Genomic DNA, 24,368 nt, shown 5'->3' with positions numbered 1-24,368 from the left:
TACCAGAAAATGTAAACTGGGCCCAGCACAAATAAAAGTCGACAGTTCATAACCACCTCACCAGATTGCCTACTCAATGCCCGAGACACAACTCTGGCAGCCTCAGTCGTGGGAATCACACTGCATATGCAGGTGTGTGGCCACATTAACAGAAAACAGCAGCAACGCAATGAAAATGCTGGATATTAATTAGAGATCATGAAATGATGTTGTGCAAGAGGACATTAAGTAAGGACTTCCTATAGTTACAAATACAAACAAGTGAAGAGGGCATTCAATAGAGTGCATACCTCCACCACGCTGTGTTAACTCAACGTTGTTACAAATATGCAATTCTTCCTTGAGGCTTTTCCCTGCCTGCTTGCAGCTCTGTAACTACAAAGCTAAAAAAAAAGAAATAATTTTATTAAGAGCTTCAAGCTCAATGAGGAGGTTTCGGGCCAATCCAGATTCAACAAACTGCTCTGAAAAATTTGCCCATTTTTTGACAGCTGTTACAAAACAATTCAGGATCCAGATTCACATCGTCACCAAAACTTATCCTTCTTTCTTGGGCCAGACCCTATCAGTAATAATAATAATTGATTTTTGTCACAGGTAGGCTTCAATGACGTTACTGTGAAAAGCCCCTAGTCGCCACATTCCGGCACCTGTTCAGCAGTACCAGGTTTCATTGCAATCTGTCCATTAGTTTTTGAGATATATTATTTATAAATAAACAGACTAACGAATGGGTGAAATCATTACCTCCGCACGCCTTTAATGAGTACTAAGACCTGTTAAATAGTGAAATGCAGGGATCTGTAATATTATAGCAGTCGTGCATTAGGTATCCACTTTCCATCTTATTAGACATGGAAGCCTGAGGCCATCACTTTGCCTTACTGGCTTAGCAGAACCCAATCTGTTCATCCCCATTAGTGTACAGCCCATTATCTTTGTGAAAAATGTCAACATCACAAAGCTATTGAAGCACATGACCCACCTGCACACGCATGGTATATTTGGGAAAGGGATTCAATGGAATAACCCTGGTAGCAAATTAAAATAGGTCTCCTGGAATTTCCTTGGCATCTGCCACCCCTATCCCCACAACCTCCCTTTTACCCAACCTTAACCCCATTTTCTCTAACCACGGTCCACTCCTTCTTCTTCCCCCTTCTCTCTGCCCCACACCACCCCATAAAACATCATGCATAATTGTTGTCGGTGAGATGTATCAAATTCACCTAATTAAAACGGTGAAGTATCAAGTAGACTTTCTATTTTATTGATCTTCCACAACGTAATATATAACTCTCATTTGTTTGACATTAAACATTGATAAATGTCTTTATCTTTATATTGATTGCATTTGAATTATAAAACATCAAATTAATTTCCTGAACCAAATTTATTGATAGTATTCTTTTGGAATCTTTGTATGTTAGCATAAAGTTTGACAAACATTTGTTTTAAAGCATACCAAAATTACCTCATCCAGTTAAGTAGCTACCATCAGAATAATATTCACATTTATTAAAAAATGTGGAAATTCTGTTATTTTGTGGGGTGAAATACAGAGATATACTTCACAGAGGAACTATGATTTGGTGCAGGACCTGGCTCTGCCAGATTTCCACCTGCAAATCCAATCCTGCTGGCAGCTTTAAAACATATCTGGGTGCTCCCAGGAATCCCAGAAGACTACCACCAAATAACGGCAGTAACGCTTATGTCTGCACAGAGAAACTATGAATAACATTCTGGTCTGTATGCTGGTCCCACCAGCACTAGTCTCATTTTGCTCAGACCAGGTAAATTGCCAGATACAAGGTTGTGCTGATGATGCCCCAGTTTTGGTGCCTAATTATGCAACCTAGAAAATCAGCTCGCTTCCAGTTGCAGGAGTTGAGCGGAGGGTGGAGGTCTCACTGCACCATCCAGTTGAATAGCTGATAGAAGTATCGTTTCATTTAGTTTAAAGATATTGGGCTGAATTTTACCAGTCCTTTGGGGAAGTATTGTTTCATTTTTTCCAATGAAGGGGCAGTTTAGCATGGCCTTTCCACCTACTTTACACATCTTTGGGTTGTGGGGATGCACGCAAACAAGAGGAGAATGGGCAAACCCCACACGGACAGTGACCCAGAACCTGGGATCTCGACGCCTTGAGGCATCAATGCTAACCACTGCGTCACCGTGCTGCCCTCAATTCAGTTATTTATGCGGCCAAGTAAGGGCTTCCTCCTGTCTCCACAGGAATATTGCTTATGTTGGAAGGGCTGCCAGTGCCACTGCTTGGGTAGTGCCAGGGTCTGGGAGTGTCTCTGAATGCTTCACTCACTTAATCTCCCCATGGAGGTCTCCTTGCCATGTGCACGTCTTGGGAGATCAGTCGTGATTCCCTCCATTCTGCCCTCATGCTGATGTCAATGGATTTTCTGATAGGGGAAATGATTCAGGTGGAGAGACCAGGGTCGGGATTCTCCCCTACGCGGCGGGGTGGGAAGTCCCAGCGGGATGGACTGGCGTGAACCACTCCGGCATCGGGCCTCCCCAAAGGTGCGGAAGTCTCCGCACCTTTAGGGGCCAAGTCCTCACATTGAGGGGCTAGGCCCGCGCCGGAGTGGTACCGCTCCGCCGGCTGGCGTGAACGGCCTTTGGTGCCACGCCAGCCGGGACCGAAAGGACTTCGCCTGCCGGCGTAAGTCCGTGCATGCGCTGTAGTGTCAGCGTCTCCTGACGTCATCCCGGCGCATGCGCAGGGGAGGTGGTCTCTTCCGCGTCCGCCATGGTGAAGACCATGGTGAAGGCAGAAGAAAAAGAGTGCCCCCACGGCAGAGGCCTACCCGCCGATCGGTGGGCCCCGATCGCGGGCCAGGCCATCGTGGGGGCACCCCCCGGGGTCAGATCGCCCTGCGACCCCCCAGTACCCCGGCGCCCATCTGCGCCGCCAATCCTGCTGGTACCAGAGGTGGTTTACTCCATGCCGGCGGGAGAGGCTTGTCGGCGGGACTTCGGCCCATCGCGGGCCGGAGAATCGCCGCGGGGGGCCCGCCGACCGGCGTGGCACGATTCCCGCCCCCGCCGAATCTGGCGGAGAATTCGGGACACGGCGGGGCGGGATTGACGCCGGCCCCGGGCGATTCTCCGAACTGGTGGGGGGTCGGAGAATCCCTTCCCTGATAATTAGATGAAAATGCATTCAAATGACGTCCCCAATGTTGAACACTGGGAAACATGCCCTGTCACTGATGGGGGTGAAGAAGAAAATCGCGTCAAACATTCACGTTGAAATGAAATGCGATTTGGGAGTTTTTGGAAGATTTCCCGCTCCCGTCGCCAAACGCACCCAATGAAAACAGAAGCGGAATCTCTTGGCCTGTATTTTTATTCTTTTGTATTTTTGTTCTGTTCATTTGTATTCTCCATTACAAATTATAGCTATTGTTTATATATTTCAGAGGTTACTGGTTACAATCTGAATCCTGATAATGTCCTGATAGGGAAGCATGGTGGCAAAGAGGTTAGCACTACTCTTAATCATCAGTAAAGTGATAAAGTTATCAACAGTGCTATCAAGTGGCACTTATTTAGCAATAACATGCTCACCGATGCTCAGTTTAGTATCCATCAGGGTCACTCGGCTCCTAACCTCATTACAACCTTGGTTCAAATATGGCCAGAGGAGCTGAACTCCAGAGGTGAGGTGAGAGTGATTGCCCTTGACGTCAAGGCAGCATTTGACCGAGTATTGCATCAAGAAGCCCCAGCAAAATTGGAATCAATTGGGATCAAGGGGAAAACTCTCCACTGATTGGAGTCATACCTGGCACGAAGGGTGGTTGGAGGTCAGTCATTACAATCCTGGGACATCAACGCAGGAGTCCTTCAGAGTAGTGTCCTATGCTCAACCATCTTCAGCTGCTTCATCAATGACTTTCTTTCCAACATAAAGTCAGATGTGCGGATGTTTGCAGATGACTTCACAATGTTCAGCACCATTCGTGACACCTCAGATACTGAAACAGTCCACGTGAAAATGTGGCCAGACTGAGACAATATCGAGACATGGATTGACACGTGGCAAGTACCACACATGTGCCATTTTCAATAAGAGCAAATCAAACCATTGCCCCTTGACATTAATTGGCATTGCCAAGACTGAATCCCCCACTAACAACATCCTGGAGGCTACCATTGACCACAGACTTAACTGGACCAACCTTATAAATACATGGCTACAAGAGCAGGTCAGACGCTAGGAATCCTGCGATGAATAATTCACCTCCTGACTCCCCAAAGCCTGTTCAGCACCTAAAAGGCACAAGTCAGGCGTATGGTGGAATACTCCCCACTTGCCTGGATGAAAGAACAATACTCAAGAAGCTGAACACCATCCAGGACAAAGCAGCCCACTGGATGGCACCCCTTCCACAAACATTCACTCCCTCCACCACCGGTGCACAGTAGCAGCAGTGTGTACCATCTACAAGATGAAAAAAACAAATGAAAATATAATCCTACACCCTCAACCCACACTTCCCCAGTCCCCCATCCCCCTCCCCCACCCCAGCAACTGACGGTAATTAGTTCCTTGAAGTAAGTAATAAAAGACCACCAACCCCAGTAGAATCAATCGACCGATCCCCTCACTGTGCACGTAACCTTCTCAAGGTATAAAAATTCCATTAGATCCCCTAACCATGCCGGGGAACTTGGTGGGGTTGGAGACCATCACCCCAGCAGGACTCGCCTTGAGGCGAAGATAAGGACATCTGCCTCTGCCCCGTCTGTAGCCCTGGTGAGTCCGACAGCCCAAGTATGTCAGCCAAAGGGCAGGGCTCTAGTTCAATATTGAGAAACGCCAACATAGTGCGAAAGAAGGAGACCTAGAAACTCACAAGCTTGGGACAGGACCAGAACATGGTTAGCCACGTCCCCGGAACACCATTGACACATATCTAGCTTTGATTGTTATGACATTTAAAGTGCTCATCCACATACATTTGAAAGGTTGTGAGGTTTCCTGCCTCTACTACCCTCCCAGGCAGTGAAATACAGACTCCCACCACCCTCTGGGTAAAAACGATTTTCTTCCAATCCCCTCTAAACCTCCTGCCCCTCACCTTAGAATTATGTCCCCTTGTTATTGACCCTTCAACTAAAGGGAACAGCAGCTTCCTATCCACCCTGTCCACACCCCTCATACGCTTATACATCTCAATCAGGTCCCCTCAACCTTCTGTGCTCTAAAGAAAATAACCCGAGTCTACCCTGCCTCTTCACTGCTCAAATTCTCCATCTCAGGCTAAATCCTGGTGAATCTCCTCTGCAACCTCTTCCGATAGTGAGGTGACCAAAACTACACACAGTACTCCATCTGTGGCCTCACCAAAGTTCTGTACAGCTCCAACATAACCTTCCTGTTCTCATAATTTATGCCATGACTGGTAAAGGTAGGTGTCCTGTATGCCTTAGCTACCCTATTAACCTGTCCTTCCACCTTCAGGGATCTGTGGACAAACATCCTAAGATCCCTCTGAGCAACTGAGTGTCCTGGTGTCCTGCCATTCATTGAGTACTCACTTACCTTGTTACTACTTCCAAAGTGCATCACCTCACAATTTTCAGGGTCAAATTCCATCTGCCATTGATTTGCCCATCTGACTATCTCCCTGAAAACCAAGAACTTATACACTTATTTATCATCCCTCCCATTTTTTTGCTCAGAGGGTGGTGAGTGCCTGGAACGCGCTGCCAGGGGAGATGATGGAAGCGTATATGATAGCAGTGTTTAAGAGGCATCTTGATGAATACACGAATAGGATGGGAATAGAAGGATGCGGACCCTGGAAGTGCAGAAAGATTTAGTTCAGACAGACATGATCAGCGTAGGCTTGGAAGGCCGAAGGACCTGTTCTTGTGCTGTATTATTTATTGTTCACACTCTCATCTACATCGTTCAGATAAACCACGAACAACAAGGGACACATCACTGATCCCTGTGGTACACCACTGAATACCAACCTCCAGTCATACAAACAGCCTTCTACCATCACCCTCTGTCTCCTACCACTAAGCCAATTTTGGATCCAACTTGCCAAGTTACCCTGGATCCTATGTGCTTTTACCTTCTTTATCAGTCTCCCATATGGAAACCTTGTGAAAAGCTTTGTTGATATCCATAAAAACTACATCAACTGCACTACCCTCATCTACACACTCGATCACCTCCTCGAAAAATTGAAAACTTGTTTGGACAGAGTTGCTTGTCAACACTGGAATTGGATTTTAGATTTGACTTTGTGAGCAAAGTAACCACAAACATCCAAAATAATACCCAGGGTCTAGAGTAAATTACACAAAATTGCTATTATTTAATAATGAATGACAAATTAATTGAGAATGGGAGTATAGTGGTCATGTTACTGGCTCGTAATCCAGGGGCTTGGATTAATACACTGGAAACATGAGTTCAAATCCCATGTGTGCAACAGGTGGAACCTAAATTTATTTATAACCTGAAATAAGTACTTAGTCTCAGTAATGATGATCATGAAATTTCTGGATTGTCATAAAAGCCCATCTGGTTCATAAATGTCTTCCAGGGAAGGAAGTCTGCTATTCTAACCTAGTTTGGCCTAAATGTGATGTCAGAATGGCAGCAAAGTGGTTTGCCTTTAACTGTCCCTGAAATGGAGCAGCAAGCCATTCATTTGTCTCAAACTGTGACAGAAAAGTCAAATAAGAAGGAAACCCAAAATATCAGCCAGCATCAACGGAGGTATTGAAACAACTCAGCAAAATGGACCCTGCAGAGTCCTCTTCACCATCTTCCAGGGAGTTGTGTCAAAATTGGAAGAGCTGTCCGACAGACTGGTCAAGCAAGAGCTTGACATAGTCATATTCACTGGATCACACCTTACAGCCATAATCAAACACACGTCTCTCATCATCCCTGGTTTTGTTGTGTTCCATTGGAAGAACGGATGCACCATAGTTGTGGCACATTGGTATACAGTCAAGGTGGAGTCCGCTTTGTAGTCCTCAGCTTGACTCAGGATTGTGTGAAGCCTCAGGTCGAATATGGGCAAGGATTCCTCCTACTGATTACCACCTTCCTCAACTGATGAATCAGAACGCTTCCATTTTGTACACAAAATTGAAAAGAGGATAACAAAGACACAGGATGTACTTTGGGTGGGGGACCTCAATGCCCATCACCGAGAGTGGCTTGGTAGCACCCCCACAGCAACACTCAGGCCTCCCATTTCTGCCAACAATCTCTCGTAATGAGGATGCCATCAGCTGAAAAAGTGAGAGAGTTTGTCCACCTAGTCGGTTGGTTGAGTAACACACCCTGACCGCAGGAAAGGCAGTAGCAGCTGAGATGTGTCATTCAGCCTCTCTCGGCCCCTAGATCACCCAGTTCAGTGACAGGTCACGCTCAGCTCTCTCTCACGCAGGAAGTCAGACATTTAGCTAGAATAAGAGGAGCATCATGCTGTCCTCACTGCAAGTCCTCACCATTCTATTACACGATGACTTCCTGCAGGCTCCACAGCAGTAAACGGATGTCAGACCCCATGAGGGTGACTCTATCCCTTTGTCCCATGTGGGCCAGCCATCCCATGAGGTCCTCAATCCGTGGGTTGACCTTTTCTGCCCTCCTTGACATCCTCCTCCAACTCCTCCAGGTCCAGCTGCTCTTCCCGCTGCAATGCCAGGTTGTGCAGAGCGCAGCAGACCATTATGATGCGGGATACCCTCTGGGGGCTATATTGGAGGGCTCTCGTCATCCATCCAGGCACTTAAACCGCATCTTGAGCAGTCCAATCGCCTGCTCGACCAATGTATGCGCTGTCGCATGTGCCTCATTGTAGCAAGTCTTGGTGGGTGTTTGTGGCCTCTGTACTGGTGACATCAGCCACATCCTGAGTGAATAACCTTTGTCCCCGAGAAGCCACCCGCCCAGCCACTGCTCTTACTCAAAAATGGCTGGGATCACAGAGTGCCCCAACATGTAACTATCATAAACACTTTTCAGGAAACGGGCACAAACCTTCATAATGTGAATCACGTGGTCACAGACAATCTGGACATTGAGGGGGTGATATCACTTGCGGTTCACAAATGGTACCTCATGCTGCCATGGGGAACGCAGAGCCATGTGGGTACAGCCAGTGACACTCTGCACCTGGGGTATGCACGCAATGTGGGAAAATCACATGTGGGGTCGCGTAAAAAAGTGCTTCTCCCTTATTCACTGATGTGTGGCAGACTGGCAGATGCTGCACAGATCACCAGGTGGTGGAGCCCTGAAGCAAGCCGCTGGCATAGAAATTCAGAAATTCAGAGCAACAGTGGCTTTTAAGGCTACAGGCAATGGGTGACCTCCCGGTCCATATGGTGTCAACTCTTGCATCACCTGACACAGGTGGTCCACCGCCTTCTGGGGACAGACACAGTCTTATTCGCATTGGATCTCTGACATCTGGATATAGGTTCTACAATGGAACTGTGGTCGGTAGGATCTCCTCCGAAGCTCCATCTTCTGTGGTCCTGCTCCCGGAAGATCGGTGGGCCCAGCTCACCTTGCTCTGCATGGTGCTATTCCTGGTAGTGTACTGCTGTTAGTCAGTGATCAAAAGAATTGCCAGCTTGACTGGCTCCATGATTCTCTCGAATTAAAAACTGAAAGAAAGAGAACATCGTAGTGAATGATGAGGAGTCTTGACAATGCCCTGACCCTCAGCCCTCTCAGGATGTGCGACATCTGCCAGCTGCATCCCCTTATGAAGACGCTATGCCAATGATTCTCTCTCTCTCCCCATCACACAATAACCTCTTCACCACAGTTGCCCCTCTCAACTCCGCCTAAATGAAGCACTTCAACTCTTGCAGAACTCCATGGGCCATGTTACTACATGTTACTACATGTTACAAAGAACTTGTGCTCTAACCTCATGACTGAATACACTGCTGCCACCCATCATGTCCTGAACGGGGTGACTGATGAGTGCATTTATCTTAAAGCCTTCCATTGGGTGCCACATCTGAGTCACCTCTGTGTTATGGAAATGTGAGTATTAGCCTTGGAGGTCACTTCTTGGGGGCTAAGCTTCCAAAAGGTTAACAATTGGACCCAATCATTGGCATACTCATTTGTTGCAATGCTGATTCAATTGGCACAATTGACTCATCAAAGAAGGTTCAGGGAGCTGATTGGGCAGAATCACCTTGGTGATTCACCTGGAAAGCTGATTGGGCTTTCCCTTGTGACAGGCGAGGCATACCTGATGCATGGAAGAACTGCATTGTACAGTCAGCTTTATCCTGAGGTAACACTCTCAGTTCTCCAGCTCTCATGTGCCATGGATTTAAAAATCCTTCCAACTTGTACAGCCAGCCACCCATACACTAATCACTGACAGCCTGGTCTCAATAACCATTGACCTTGCACTTCCAGACTGCTCATGCTGTCAGGCTACAAAGTATGGAGGTTCATTCTGGCAGACTCGTCCTCCCCCCCATGTGAGGGTCTTCTGCCCTCATGAAGCTGGGGACCACCCATTGTCAGACCCTCCCCCACTCTGCCAAGCAACCTGGCATCTCAAGGGACCCCATCCAGTTGTTGTAAATCGTCACATCGGTGACCGATGAATATTCAGTGAGGGGGCAAGTCCCGGTGGGTGGGCTCGTCAATGATATGTTGATGTATAAATGAGGTTCCTACATGGTGGGAATCTCATTACATCACCAACGAGGGATGTGGAAAATCAGGAAATGCGATCTTGCTGGCAAGAATCGCATTTCCCGATTCATGCCTACTTACGCCTACTACGCCATCCTTGCTGATGGCTAACGTGGGCTCACAGTCGCCCCCAAAATCTACAAAGGGATTTTGATAAATTAAGCGAGTGGCCAAAAATTTGGCAGATGCATAATGTGGAAAAATGTGATTTGTCCACTTTGGCAGGAAGAATTGGAAAGCAGCATATTATTTAAATGGAGAGAGATTGCAGAAGTCTGAGGTACAGAGGTATCTGGTGTCCTGGTATATGAATCACTAAAAGATGGTGTGCAGGTACAGCAAATGATTAGAAAGACAAATTAAATGTTGTTTATTGCAAGGGGAGTAGAATATAAAGGTACAGACGTTTTACTACAGCTATGAACAGGGTGTTGGGGAAACTATGGGCGGCATTCTCCCCTACCCGGCGTGACGGAGGGTCCCGGAGTAGGGGAGTGGCGCCAACCACTCAGGGGTCGGACCTCCCCAAAGGTGGGGAATTCTCCCCACCTTTGGGGGCCAGCCCCACGCCAGTGGTGCCACCAGAAGACCGGCGCAAAAAACCGGCGCCCCCGGCAGCGGGGCTGGCCGATCCGGTCCGCACATGCGCCGGCAGTGAGTCAGCGGCAGCTGGCCGCTGATGTCACTGCTGGCGCATGCGCGATGTGGGGTTCTCTTCCGCTTCCGCCATGGCGGAGGCCGTGGCGGCTGCGGAGGAAAATAGTGCAGCCAGGGCACTGGCCCGGAGTCTGAGAGAGGGGCCCCGATCGCGGGCCAGGCCACCGTGGGGGCACCCCCCGGGGTTCGATCGCCCCCCGCCCCCCCAGGACCCCGGGGGCCTGCTCGCGCCACTAATCCCGCCGTTCCAGAGGTGGTTCAAACCTCGGCGGTGGGAGAGGCCTCCCAGCGGTGGGACTTCGGCCCATCCGGGCCGGAGAATCACTGCAGGGGCCTCTCCGATCGGAGTGGCGAGATTCCTGCCCCCGCCACTTCCCGGGTGGCGGAGAATCTCTGCCACGGCGGGGGTGGGATTTTAGGCGGCCCCAGGCGATTCTCCGACCCTGATGGGGGTCGGAGAATTTCGCCCTATATCTGGAGTACTTTGTACAGTTTTAGTTACATTATTTAAGATAGGAATCTTCAGTGAAGATTCTCTTGACTGATTCCTGGGATGAAGGGTTATCTTATGAGGAAACGTTGGACAGCATGTGCCTATATTCAGTGGTGGTGAGAAGAATGAGAGGTGGTCTTATTGAAACATAGAGGGTCCTGGGGACTTGACAGGGTGGATGCTGAGAGGATGTTTCCCCTTTTGGATTTGGAAGAGACTAGAACTAGGTGGTACAGTGTGAAAATAAGGGGTCTCTCTCATTTAAGACAGAGTGAGGAGATTTTATTTTTCTCTCAGAGGCTTGTTAGTCTATGGAATTCACTTCCACAAAGAGCAGTGAAATCAAGGCCATTGAATATTTCAAGGCTGAGTTAGATAGTTTCTAAAGAGCCCGCTTGATTGGTAGCCATCCATCACCTTAAACATAATAATAATCTTTATTGGTGTCACAAGTAGGCTTACATTAACACTGCAATGAAGTCACAATGAAAATCCCCTAGTCACCATGCTCCAACAGCGTAGCTGCTCGGGTATATTGAGGGAGAATTCAGAATGTCCAATTCACCTAATGAGCACGTTTTTCGGCACTTGTGGGAGGAAACAGGAGCACCCGGAGGAAACCCACGCAAACACAAGGAGAATGTGCAGACTCCGCACGGACAGTGACCCTAGCTGGGAATGGAACCCAGGATCCTAGCGCTGTGAAGCAACAGTGCTAACCACTGTGCTACCATGCCGCCGATTCATTCTCGCCACACCGTCACATAGAAGCCACATCATGTACCATCTATAAGAGGCACTGCAACAACCAAATCGTCAAGCCTCCTTCAACAGCATCTTCCAAACTCATGACCTCTACCACCTAGAACAACAGGGCAGCATTTGCTTGGGAACACGACTACCTGTAAGTTCCCATGCCAAGCCATACACCATTCTGAATTGGAACTATATAGTTATTCCTTCACTGTCAAAATCCTGTCAGCCGTTCAAGAAGGCAGCACACGACCACAGTCTCAAGAGCGTAATGGGAAATAAATGTTGGCTGAGCCAGTGATGCTAACATCCCCATGAATGGATTAAATTATTCCTTTGCTAAAATAGATATCTTGTTTTCTTCTATTCACTACGATTTCCTAGAGTTATTTGTCCAGTTTGTTTAACAGCCATAATAATACATTTTGCACTAAATATTTTTAAATTAGTATATTCTCTTTCGAGGCAACTAGTCATATATTGAGAAAAGGATGCCAACTACAGAGCAAAAATGTATGAGCCTTTTCAGGTCACAGCAAATTACTTTATTTTACTGTGTTTACATAGCAATTCTAATGATATTGGATGAGAAAGACCACCCAATCCCTCTTTAGGTCTCCTTCTGAATGTCACGCACTCTGCAAAGAATGCCTGTTGCTTATGGAAAAGGTGAAGAAATTAACGGTAAGCTTTTTTGGGATGACAGCCCATTTATTATTTTGTGGGGAGTTGGGCTGGATCACCACCAACCTAAGCAGGTGATCTCGCCATCCCCTTCAAACTGCAATCCATGAAATAAGTTTTCAATAAGCAAGGTACATGAAGTGGTTAAGAATGTAGTATGAAACGGCAAAATGGCAATCAGATGTAACAATTCCAATCCTATCCAGATGGACTCCTGAAGCTTCAGAAAGCCAAACAGATTTGACTCTGCAAATTTATTTCACTCTGAATGTGCAGGATTTCGTTTAATGGCAAGGGATAAATAATTTGAACATTAAAGGGACTTGTATGAAAGACCAACCTAGTCAAGCACAGTGAGGAAAAATAGTGATAATAGTAATGACAAGGGATGCGATTCTCCGAGCCCCACGCTGGGGCCGCCGATTCTCCGTCCCAGATGGGCCGAGCGGCCGCTCCGACACGACAGAGTCCCGCCGCCGTTGTTCACCCCTGGTCGCTGCCGGCGGGAACTCTGCGGGAATGCTCGGGGGGGCAGCCTGTGGGGAGTGGAGGGGGGCTCCTTCACCGGGGGGGGGAGGGGAAGGCTCCGATGGGGTCTGGCCCGCGATCGGGGTCCACCGATCGGTGGGCCAGCCTACTTCCTGGTGTGGCCGGCCCCTGAACTCAGACCCCCATGTTGGGTTGGGGCCAGCGCGCGGAAGAAGTCCCCCCGGCCCAACTGCGCATGCGCGGGTTAGCATGGCGCCCGTTCGGTGCTGCGTAAGGAGTCTGGAGCAACGTGAATTGCTCCAGCACTGTTTGTGCCGTTATGTTGGCCTCCTTATCGGAGAATCGCCCCAAGTTCTTCCATTTTTGCCCAGTCTTCCTCATAAAGGGGATCTGGCTCTTGTGAAAATCGGCTACTTTGCCCTGGATGATGTTGAGCTTCTTAAGTGTTATTGGAGTTACACTCATTCAGACAAGTGGAAAGCTTTGCATCACACTCTTAACCTGTGCCTTTAGAATCTTGAGACTATTCACTGTTTTTAATATATCATAGTGATTACCCATAAGGCCACTTCAAACTGGGGAAAATCAATGATGTTGATTTAATGATGTTGCCTACCGCCGGGATCGTCTGGTCCTTCAGAAAGTCAAAGCTGGGCCGCTGAATATCCCGCGGTGGGTCCTGCTTCAATGGGTCATTCAAAAAAGCACAGGAGGCCGCTCAGCCCATCTAAGAATCCACATCAAGTAAGAATTGATTTTGGAAAATCAGTGATATTGAACAGAAATAAGACAATTTTTCATGGGAACAAGGGGAACACATTGCTTTCATGGGCTAATATTTTGTCCCACCAAAGATAGTGGAGCACTGCTTATACTGAGTTTACCCTTGAGTGTCCTGGTATAGTGGTAGCCATCAATGTTAGATAAAAAGGACATTATCATTCATATTTACAGTTCATAAAGCAAGATCTTCTCATCATGTTCATAATATAGATTCTGAAAGGATTCTATCTTGGATGTTGAGGTTTTGTTTATAAATCTTGAGCACTGATCTATGAGTTTACGGCTGGGGTGGGGGTGGGGGGGATTAAATTTTCACAGAAGTTCTCCTGACTGTCCACTCTGACTTGGGTGGAAGTTTCACAGAAACCACAGAGAAAAAAAATGTAGCTGCTGTTTGCGCCATTTCTCTAGGGTCTCCATGGATCGTCTGCTAAAGTTATGATGGAGATCTGAAGAATCCCAATGGAAGTTCAAAGCATGAAGTGAATAATTAGATTAAATGGCAAATTTAGACAGAATTGTTTAACACAAAAGGTCATGGGAATATTAAAATAAATCACCATAGCAAGATGTTGAATAGAATACTGTGAGGAGTTCAATAAATGGTTATGTTTCTGGAGGAATAAATGATTGAGGGATGTAATAAGACTAGGATCAACCATAAAAGCAGTGTCATGGCTGAGCAAAATAGCCACATTTGAACATTTTCTGCAAATACTGCTGTTCTTACAAATTTTAGAGCAATCAGACGAATTCTCCGGCCGTGCCTACCGCCGGGATCGTCTGGTCCTTCAGAAAGTCAAAGCTGGGCCGCTGAATATCCCGCGGTGGGTCCTGCTTCAATGGGTCATTCAAAAAAGCACAGGAGGCCGCTCAGCCCATCTAAGAATCCACATCAAGTAAGAATTGATTTTGGCAACAGATATCAATTATTCGTTCATCACTCTAATTATTGATTTACATTATCAAGCATTAAAAGACATAAATTTACCTTTCCCTTATAGAGTCCATCACTTTAATTGGCCAGGGTCAAATAGTGTAGTTTTAATGCTAGATCGATATTCTGATTTTGTATTTTGTTGTCCAATAGCCCGCTGAGTCAAAAGGTTCAAATACATTTTGAGAATTTTAATCATAGTTATTAATGATTTTCTGAGTGAATTAATCAAGTTAGGGTACATTTACAGACATGCAAGTTGTACAGGTCTGGGGGTCTTGGCGGCATTAATGGGATTCTTCCCATTCTATACTTGCCTCATTATTAGCCACATTTTCTGAAATAGTAATTTTGGCTGAACTGTACTTATAATTGAATCAAATCTCAAAATATTGTGTGCATATCAGTAGACTAAGGAAATGTGCCACGTCAGCTATGACCCTCACCAACTTCTACAGATGCACCATAGAAAGGATTCTTTCTGGTTGTATCACAGCTTGTATCATCACCCAGGGAGATTATTCGTATGGGAGTAAATTAACTTCTCATATCTTCATTTAGTCATTAGCTTGTTAATGCAAATACATTTTGGAAGTCCTCCGATGCGCTTTTGGCCTTTTGGTATGTTAAAGGCATTACATGAATGCAACTTGTTGACACATGGAATTTAGCTTGGCAACTGCTGAGCAGCACCCCTCCCTCCCACCCCACCCCACAACTTCTTCTATTACTTCGTCAGGTGGAAGACACCGAGAGTAAGTCTACTTGCTATTTTTATGTGCTGCATTCAGATTAAATTAAGCTTGTTTGCCACCATTTTAAGCACCATTAAAAAATAAATTATGGCACCAGATTTAATTCAAAATCTCTATGTTTAAATAATTTCCAGAAGAGTAGATCCAGTGTTGCCCAGAACAATGATAGTGAATGAATAAGAACTCTTTTTGGTCTACACCTCCATGGCCCCTGCGGATTATCAGTGTTCATGGATTCTTGCCAAATGCCTTTTACTGCCTATTCGGAAAGGTGCCTTAGAACATAAGGACATAAGGGCGCGACTCTCCGCAACCACGATGGGTGGGAGAATAGTGGGAGGTCCGCTCCCACACCTCCTGCTATTCTCCCACCCCCCCCAAAATGGCGTGTCCGGTTTTGCGACACGCCACTCGGAGAAACGCGGGCCGCCATTTTTCACGGCGGCCCGCGATTCTCCGGACCGTATGGGACGTGCGGCCTGCCGTTCCCGACCTGTTCACGATGGCGGCAACCACACCTGGTCATTACCGTCATGAACATGGCGCGCCAGGTAAGTGTGGGGCCTGTGGGGGGTGGATCGGGGATCGAGCACCACAACCGTGCTCGGGAGGGGACGGGCCCCGCGATCGGTGCCCACCGATCGTCGGACCAGCATCTCAAGGGGACGCACTCTTTCCCCTCCGCCTCCCCGCAAAATCAAGTCGCCACGTCTTGCGGGGTGGCTGAGAGGAAAGATGGCAACTGCGCATGCGCGGGTTTTAGCTGTCCAACCCGCGCATGCGCGGCTGACGTTATTAGGCCCCGCCGCGGCGTCATTCTTGGTGCGTCGTGCCTTGAAGCCAGGGACAACGCCCGGCGGCCGAGTTTCCCGGTACGGCCCTCCTATCCCCCCAGGGAGGGGAGCATAGGGGGCCGGGAGAGGCTTCCGACGCCATTGTGAACCTCTCCGGGTTTCACGACGGCGTCGGGCCTTGCGGAGAATTCCGCCCAAGATCTAGGAGTAGGTCATCTGGTCCTTCGAGCCTGCTCCGCCATTCAATGAGATCATGGCTGGTCTTTTGTGGACTCAGTTCCACTTTCCCGCCCGAACGCCATAACCCTTTATTCTTCAAAAAACTATCTATCTTTATCTTGAAAACATTCAATGAAGGAGCGTCAACTGCTTCAAACAATGCCTTGAGACATTTTTTTTAAGTTAAAGGCAAAATATAAATAAACATTTTGTTGTTAGTACATCACTACTTATGCTGAGAATGTTCTATTGAGTATAGTCTGTGAGGATTCCTTTCAAAACAAAAGTACTGTGATAGGGTATATTTGGTGATGCAAATTTGGCACACTATCAAATGATTTTCCCTTCCACAAAAAAGGGGAGAATCAAATCTCAGTTGATTTTTACTAGCCTAGTATATTAATACATTTTAATGTCAAAATAATGATGACAGTTTTGCTCCAGCCATTCTCTCGACATGTTTTAGGCAGAGTGTATCTGAAGTGGATTCTCATTGATATAAGGGAAGTTGAGAGAGCATCCCAATAATCGCTGAAAAATAACAGAAAACTTTGGCGCCATGGGTCCATTTGAGGAAGACTCAAAAAACTGGAAATCACTATGCAGAGAGATTCCACTATTATATCCTAGCCAATAAAATTTCAGAATATTTTCAGGTCCCTGCTTTTTTTAGTAAAGTTGGAAGCAAAACTTTTAACTTACTCAGACGCTTGTTCTGGTGACTAATCTGATCAAGAATATTATAAGACCTGAAGTGTTGGCTAGTGTAGACTTGAGAGATGAACAGACACTTCCAATACTGATGAAGGTTCAACTCAATTTTATTAACTACTTCTAACTAACTAACACACGATGACTGTGGGTCTAAATGATGCTAACTTAAACTGGAGACCTAAACCTTGTCTGAACCAGTTGATTCTCTCACCACGTGGTGTGAGTCTGTGCTGGGCTGGATGAGTTCCTGTTACACTGAGAGGCAGCACCCAGAATGAGCGGGAACCATGGTGCCCTCTGCCTTTATAGTGTGTATATTCTAACTGGTGATTGGCTGCGGTGTTTGTACATGTTGATTGGTCCCTGTGTGTGTCCATCAGTGTGTGTCTGCACCATGATATATTGGTGTATATAATGACCATTATGCACCAAAGCCATTAATTATCACGGAGAGATTTTGATTTCACCGAAGGAATCAGCTAGAGGGGGAAAACATTGTGCAGTTTGTTGCGATCCTCAAGTGCCTCGCAAAGCTTTGCGAATTTAGTGATTCAATTGATAATACCATCAGAGATCACTTGGTTTGCGGGTTGAGTAATGAGACCATTCAGTGGACATAATTAACAGAACAATATCTAAGTTTAAAAATAGCAATACCTGGGCAGCACGGTGGTGCAGTGGTTAGTTCTGCTGCTCCAAGGCACTGAGGTCCCAGGTTCGATCCCGGCTCTGGGTCACTGTCTGTGTGGAGTTTGCACATTCTCCCCGTGTCTGCGTGGGTTTCACCCCCACAACCCAATGATGCGCAGGGTAGGTGGATTGGCCATGCTAAATTACCCTTAATTGGAAAAACTTTATAGGATACTCTAAATTTATAAAACTAATATTTTTAAACAGGTATTGCCATTTCAATAGAGCTTATTGCTAAAGAGGCTTCTCAGCTCAGAGTAGGCACAAGGATCCATAAACTGACTATGGCCCAGAAAATGTCTACCCAGCAACAGGTGAGTCATCGCTATGCAAAAAGGGGCCATTCACAGGCTGATTGTGAGAGAAAGGATAGCCAATGCAAACATTCTGGCAGAAATGGCCACACAGCAACAGCTTGCTGGAGTAAAACAGTCTCTCCAGAGAAGAAGGTTCAAGGAAAAACACAGAACACTTCTCAAAGAAGAAGAAAATTCACAATGTGAAAGAAAATAAGAATAACAACAATGAAAACAAAGTACATGGTTCTGATGAGGAACTGAAGTTGAATGTGCGATCTGTACAAGATGAATTGCAACATTTCTGGGCAATTCGAAAACTGAATGGACAACCTGTAAAAATAAAAGCCGATGTGGGGGCTTCTGTCTCCTTACTTCCGGAGACCATCTATGGACAGAAACTGAATCACCTACCATTGAAGCCAGCAGATATTATCCTGAGGGCCTGCACTAAGGAAATAGTGCCTCTATGAGGATGCATCGCAGTCAAAGTAGAGTTAAGTTGGCAAACAATGGAGCTGCCACTTCATGTGGTCTGAGGAATGTTTCCAGTTCTATTTGGCTGTTCTTGGTTTGAAAAGATCAGATTAAACTGGGGTGCTGTGAACAGCTTAGTTCATTCAAAGATATTTACAGACCATCCTTGAAAAATACTGCTGTGTATTCGAAGACACACTGGAGTCCATGAAAGTGTCTTCAAGGATCAAGAAAAATAGCCAGCTGGTGTCTGAAGGCGAGAGCAGTGCCCTAAGCTATACGTCCAAATGTAGAATCTGAACTGAAGAGACTTCTGCATACAGAAGTTTCAGAACCCGTCATTACCAGTGACTGGGCAATCCCCAATGTGCCTGTAATGAAGCAAGATGGAACAATTTGCATTTTGCAGATATTTTAAAACAACCATCAATCCTGTTCTATGCGTGGATCAATACCTGCTAGCATTAATTGAAGATTTGTTTGCCCTCCTTGCAGGAGAACAGGAGTTCAGCTGGCGATCACAGGCTTACCTGCAAATGAATTTTGGAGCTGAATCTCAACACCTGCTCACCATTATCACACATAAAAGCCTTTTCTGTTATAAGAGGTTATCTTTTAGATTAACGCCAGCACCTGCTTTAATTCAACAATCAATGGACCAGATCCTTAGTGTTTTACAGGAGGTATAACATTACTTTGATGATATACTAATTACTGGTATCAATGAACCAGAACACTGGTGTAACTTAGAAGCTACATTGAAACACCTCTCGGGCGCGATTCTCCGCAAATGCTGAGAGTCGTAAAGGCTGCCGTGAAACTGGCCGTGTTTCACGGCAGCCTCCGCGCGCCCTCCTGGGACCCGATTCTTCTCCCCGGTCGGGGCTAGCAGTGGGGTCCCGTGAACTACGGCATCGCAGGCTTAGCGAACGTCATCACGCATATGCGTCAAACCCGCCGGGCCGTCATGCCCCTCAGCCGTGGACTGATCCAGCGGGGCGGCGGAGGAACAAAGAGTGCGCGGGTTTTGGACCCGCTGCCCGCGATCGGTGGGCACCGATCGCGGGCCCATGCCACCCTTGGCACGGCCGTGGTGCGGCCGTGCCAATCGGTGCCATGGTTCTCCAGAACGGCACTTTGCGGCCGTTTTCACGAACGGTGAGAGCAGGTGTGTTTGAGTTCGTGAAAACGGCCGTAAAGGCCTGGGAACTCGGCCCATCGGATATGGGAGAATCGCTGTTCACCGTAAAAAAACGGCGAGCAGCGATTCATGTCGTGGGGCGGCCGTGGGGGGGGGGGGGGGGAGAATAGTGGGTGGTCGGGAAAAATGTCGGGAAGGCCCTCCCGCTATTCTCCGACCCGTCGTGGGGGGGGGGAGAATCGCGCCCCTTTGTGAGGATAGATAAGTGTGATTTCATTCAACAATCAGTACGATATCTATGTCATGTAATCGAGAGTAAGGGTTTACACAAGGCACCTAAGAAAATGGAAGCTGTAATGGAGACTCCAAAACCAACAAACATAACAGCTAGTAAGTCGGCCGGAGCCTTTCGGGTCTAGGCTTTCCAGAGGATGCCCACCAAGGTCATCAAAGGCCATAGGGCACAAAAGGCAGCAGGCTGCCTCCACCTCTGTTTAGATTTAGATTTAGATTTATTGTCATGTGTGCTGAGGTACAGTGAAAAGTATTGTTCTGCGTACAGTTCAGTCAGATCGTTCCATACATGAAAAACATAGGACAAGATAAATACACAGGGCGGTATTCTCCGCTCCCGATAAAAATCGGGATGGCCGTTGTGAAATCGGCCAAGGTTCACGACGGCCTCGGGGCCCGCTCCACGCACCTAATTCACCCCCACCCGGGGGGCTAGGAGCGGGCCTCCATCTTTCCCGGCCGCGATCTCGTCACGCCGGAAATGACGCGCAAAACGGTGCATTTGTGAGGTCATCCGCCCATGCGCGGGTTTCCGGTTCCAACCCGCGCATGCGCGGATGACTTTATCGCGCAGACGGCGCAAACCACGCATGCGTGGTGGCCGTCTGCCTCCTCAGCCGCCCGGCAAGACGTGGCGGCTAGATCTTGCCGGGCGGTGGAGGGGAAAGAGTGCGTCCGTTTTGGACGCTGGCCCGACGATCGGTGGGCACCGATCGCGGGCCTGTCCCCTCCCGAGTACAGTCGTGGTGCTCCCGTGCCAATCGGGCCCCTAGATGCCCCAAATGGGCATCTGCCGCCTGTTTCACAAACGCAGCGACCAGGTGTGGTTGCTAGCGTGTTGAAACGGGCCCATTGGGCTCGGAGAATCACCGTTCGCCGTTAAAGACGGCGAGCAGCGATTTTTACGAGCCGGGGGGGGGGGGGGGGGGGGTTAGAATCGCTGGGAGCGCCAGGGGGGGGTGAAAAATGTCGGGAGTCCCTCCCACGATTCTCCCACGCCACGTGGGGAGCGGAGAATTCCACCTTCTATGTAAATACTTAGATATAGACATTGGGTGTAGTGCTACACAGTACAGAAGATGCCTGGAGAGATCAGTTCAGTCTATAAGAGGGTCATTCAGTAGTTTGGTCACAGTAAGAAGTCTTACAACACCAGATTAAAGATCAAACAAGTTTGTTTCAAATACGAGCTTTCGGAGCACTGCTCCTTCCTCAGGTGAATCCTTTAACCTGGTCTTGTAAGACTTCTTACTGTGCTCACCCCAGTCCAACGCCGGCATCTCCACATCATGGACGAAATTCTCCCCTACCCGGCGGGGCGGGGGGTCCTGGTGTAGAGGAGAGGCGCCAACCACTCCGGCGTTGGGCCTCCCCAAAAGTGCAGAATTCTCCGCACCTTTGGGGGCCAAGACCTCACATTGAGGGGCTAGGCCCGCGCCGGAGCGGTTGGCACCACGCCGACTGGCTCCAAAACCGGCACAACAGCCTTTGACGCCCGCCGCCTGGCGCCGGGGCTGGCCGAAAGGCCTTCGCCGGTTCGCGAATGCGCCGGTGCGTCAGCTGCCGCTGACGTCACCACCGGCGCATGCGTGCTGGGGGATTTTCTTCCGCCTCCTCCATGGTGGAGGCCGGGACGGCGGCGGAAGAAAAAGAGTGCCCCCACGGCAGTGGCCCGCCCGCTGATCGGTGGGCCCCGATCACGGGCCTGGCCACCGTGGGGGCACCCCCCTGGGTCCGATTGCCCCGCACCCCCCCCCAGGACCGGGGGCCCGCTCGCGCCGCTGATCCCGCCGCCACCAGAGGTGGTTCAAACCACGGCGGCGGGAGAGGCCACCTAGCAGCGGGACTTCTGCCCATTGCGGGCCGGAGAATCGCCGCAGGGGGCTTGCCGATCGGCGCGCCGTGATTCCCGCCCCTGCCAGTTCCCAGGTGGCGGAGAATTTCTGCCACGGCGGGGGCGGGAATTTCGGCGGCCCCTGGCGAAACTCCGACCCTGCGGGGGGTCGGAGAATTTCGCCTTTTTTGAACCTGTTGGTGCATGTTCTCAGACTTTTGTATCTTCTGCCTGATAGAAGAGATTGGAAGAGAGAATAACCCAGGTGGGAGGGTTTTTGATTATGCTGCCTGCTTGGAGCAGCACCATGCCTCACGGCCCCACGGACCCAAATTCGATCCAGGCCCCGGCTCACTGTCCGTGTGAACTTTGCATATTCTTCCCGTGTTTGCGTAGGTCTCACCCCCCACTTCCCCAACCCAAATATGTGCAGTGTAGATGAATTGGCCACACTAAATTGCCCCTTAATTGGAAAAAAAATGAATTGGGTACATTAAATTTAAAAGAGGATTATGCTGCCCGCTTTCCCAAGGCAGCGGGAGATGTAGTCAGAATCAATGGATGGGTGTGTGCATGTGTGTATATGTGTGTGTGTTTACAAGGTTGGTTAAATGACCATTTTTATACAAATCCATGTGGAACAATACCCTGGGCAGAGGAATCCAGTTTAGGTAAATAGCCTGAGCCCCTGATGAAAGGTCATTTTAAAAATATACATTTTGACAAGTCACCTTACAGAGAGGACCAACGAGGAGTTGATTTGGGCTGGAGGAGACCCGAGTATGTGTCCTGCCCCCGGTGGTGATCAGTATTAGATTTTCCTGTTGCATGGGCCATGCGGGCTCTGGTTGGCACAATGTTTTGTGGGCCGATGTGTATACAGAGGCCATTGTAAATAGTTGTTGGCGAACAGAAACATACAAATGGTATAAGGTATGATCCGTATTTCATCAACTCACCTACAGGAGCTCGACAAACTAATGGTGATGAATCTGCATAGAATGATCCTCCCTGTTTCCGTCCACTGTCATCCAGAATGTTGAGTGGATCATGGATGTCATTGTAATCAATTACTGATCGAATGCTGCTAACACTACTAATAACAGATACGTGCTGGTCAATCATGGATCCCAGCCTGTGGGATTCTGGATAGTTATTGTTACCATAGTATCCTGCAATTGAAAAGGAAGACATTGAATAAATATTGAGCCATGGATTGGATTTTCATTTCAGGGTTGGAATCTTGACACCCAGATAATTTCCTGGTTCTGACACTCACAAGAACATAAGAAATAGGAACAGGAATTGACCATTTGGTCTCTCAAGCCTACTTTATCATTCAATAAGATTTTGGCCATCATTCTACTTTCCTGCCTGCCACCTACATCCCTTGACTTCCTTGCAGTTCAGAAATCTGTCCAACTCAGTCTTTGACCGAGTCTCCTCTGCTCTCTGGGGTAGAGAATTCCAAAGCTAAATGACCTTCTGAGAGAAGAAATTCCTCATCTCCATCTTAACTGAAACACCCCTTATTTTGAGACTCTACCCTAATTGGATCGGAGGCAGGTCTGGCACTCAATTTCTGCTGCCAAACTCTGTAAGGAAATGGGAGGTGCCTGTTGGAGCAGAAGCATCAAACGTAGAGAGCAGCCATAATGGAGCCTGCCACTGCCGTGCACAGGAGAGTAGACAAAAATTCAAAAGGGTCACCTTCCCAGTACTCAGAGAATAGACCAAATGGTGCGGTACCTAATCTGACAGGGAAACCTCTGGAGGCAAAAACATTTCTGGCTTTAAAAATTACAGCTCCGCCCATTGAACTCAACAGCTTGCACCACTTGAACCAGGCTGTTTGGGTTTGGCTATCTCTGATTTGAAAATTGACTGGCCCTCCCTGGCTTGTTGATAAGCTTTTTAAGGAGCTTAATAGACCATCTATTCCCATTGAAAACTGCAGCACATTCCAGAGGCATTGGGGTCCATTGACAACCTCTGGGAATGAATTTTCGATCCAGGTCTCCACCCCTCCTCCTACAGTAGAAAATGCAGTTGTTCACCGTACTTTAAGAACATCTAGGATAATGGGTGAGTGAGGTGGAACACTGTGCCATATTCATTGTGCCAGATCGCTGTTGCCTTTCCAGCATTGAAATGTCTGCCTTTCTTCCACATGCAAGTCATCAACTGGCTAAGTTGCCACCAATCTTGCCTCAGTTGCTCCAGTGGAATACAAGCTTGTTTGGTTCCCTCCTGATAGAAGTCAGGCTAACAATAATTCAATAGGTTATGGCAGCCAATTTCTGGCACCAGCCATGAAAATGCTTTAGAACCTTCTGCTGCACACCCAGCTGTGAAATTGCTCCAAGGCCTGTCCTTTCCTGACTTATCAAGAGTTGCCCAAAATTGTGACTTCAGTGGTGCTGCCTCCAACCCAGCATAAACAGTGGCTCCAGGAATGAGATGGAAATGAGGTCCACCTGAGGGTCCAGGCCTGTGTCATGACCTCAATCCCCGAAGGAATGTAATAAATATTTTCGGCAGACATCTAGGCCTCCTTAGAAAGGGGACGAAAGGAGAGAGGGAGAACCACTGATGCTGCGCATCCTCCCCCACCACCCA

General features: G+C 48.0%; 1 protein-coding gene across 1 annotated transcript in view; it reads right to left on the bottom strand.

The window, feature by feature from the left end:
* The window catches only part of rfx6 (regulatory factor X, 6), a 112,301-nt gene that overhangs the window by 9,853 nt on the left and 78,080 nt on the right, over positions 1 to 24,368 (bottom strand). Inside the window, exon 18 of the mRNA XM_038801020.1 lies at positions 22,709 to 22,921. Within this exon, the coding sequence (XP_038656948.1) occupies positions 22,709 to 22,921 (213 nt within the window). The remainder of the gene's footprint in view (positions 1 to 22,708; positions 22,922 to 24,368) is intronic.

Source organism: Scyliorhinus canicula, chromosome 6 (genome assembly GCF_902713615.1).
Source record: "Scyliorhinus canicula chromosome 6, sScyCan1.1, whole genome shotgun sequence".
Lineage (NCBI taxonomy): Eukaryota > Metazoa > Chordata > Chondrichthyes > Carcharhiniformes > Scyliorhinidae > Scyliorhinus > Scyliorhinus canicula.
The sequence above is the reverse complement of the archived record's forward strand: the minus strand, read 5'-3'. Positions and strand labels throughout refer to the sequence as shown.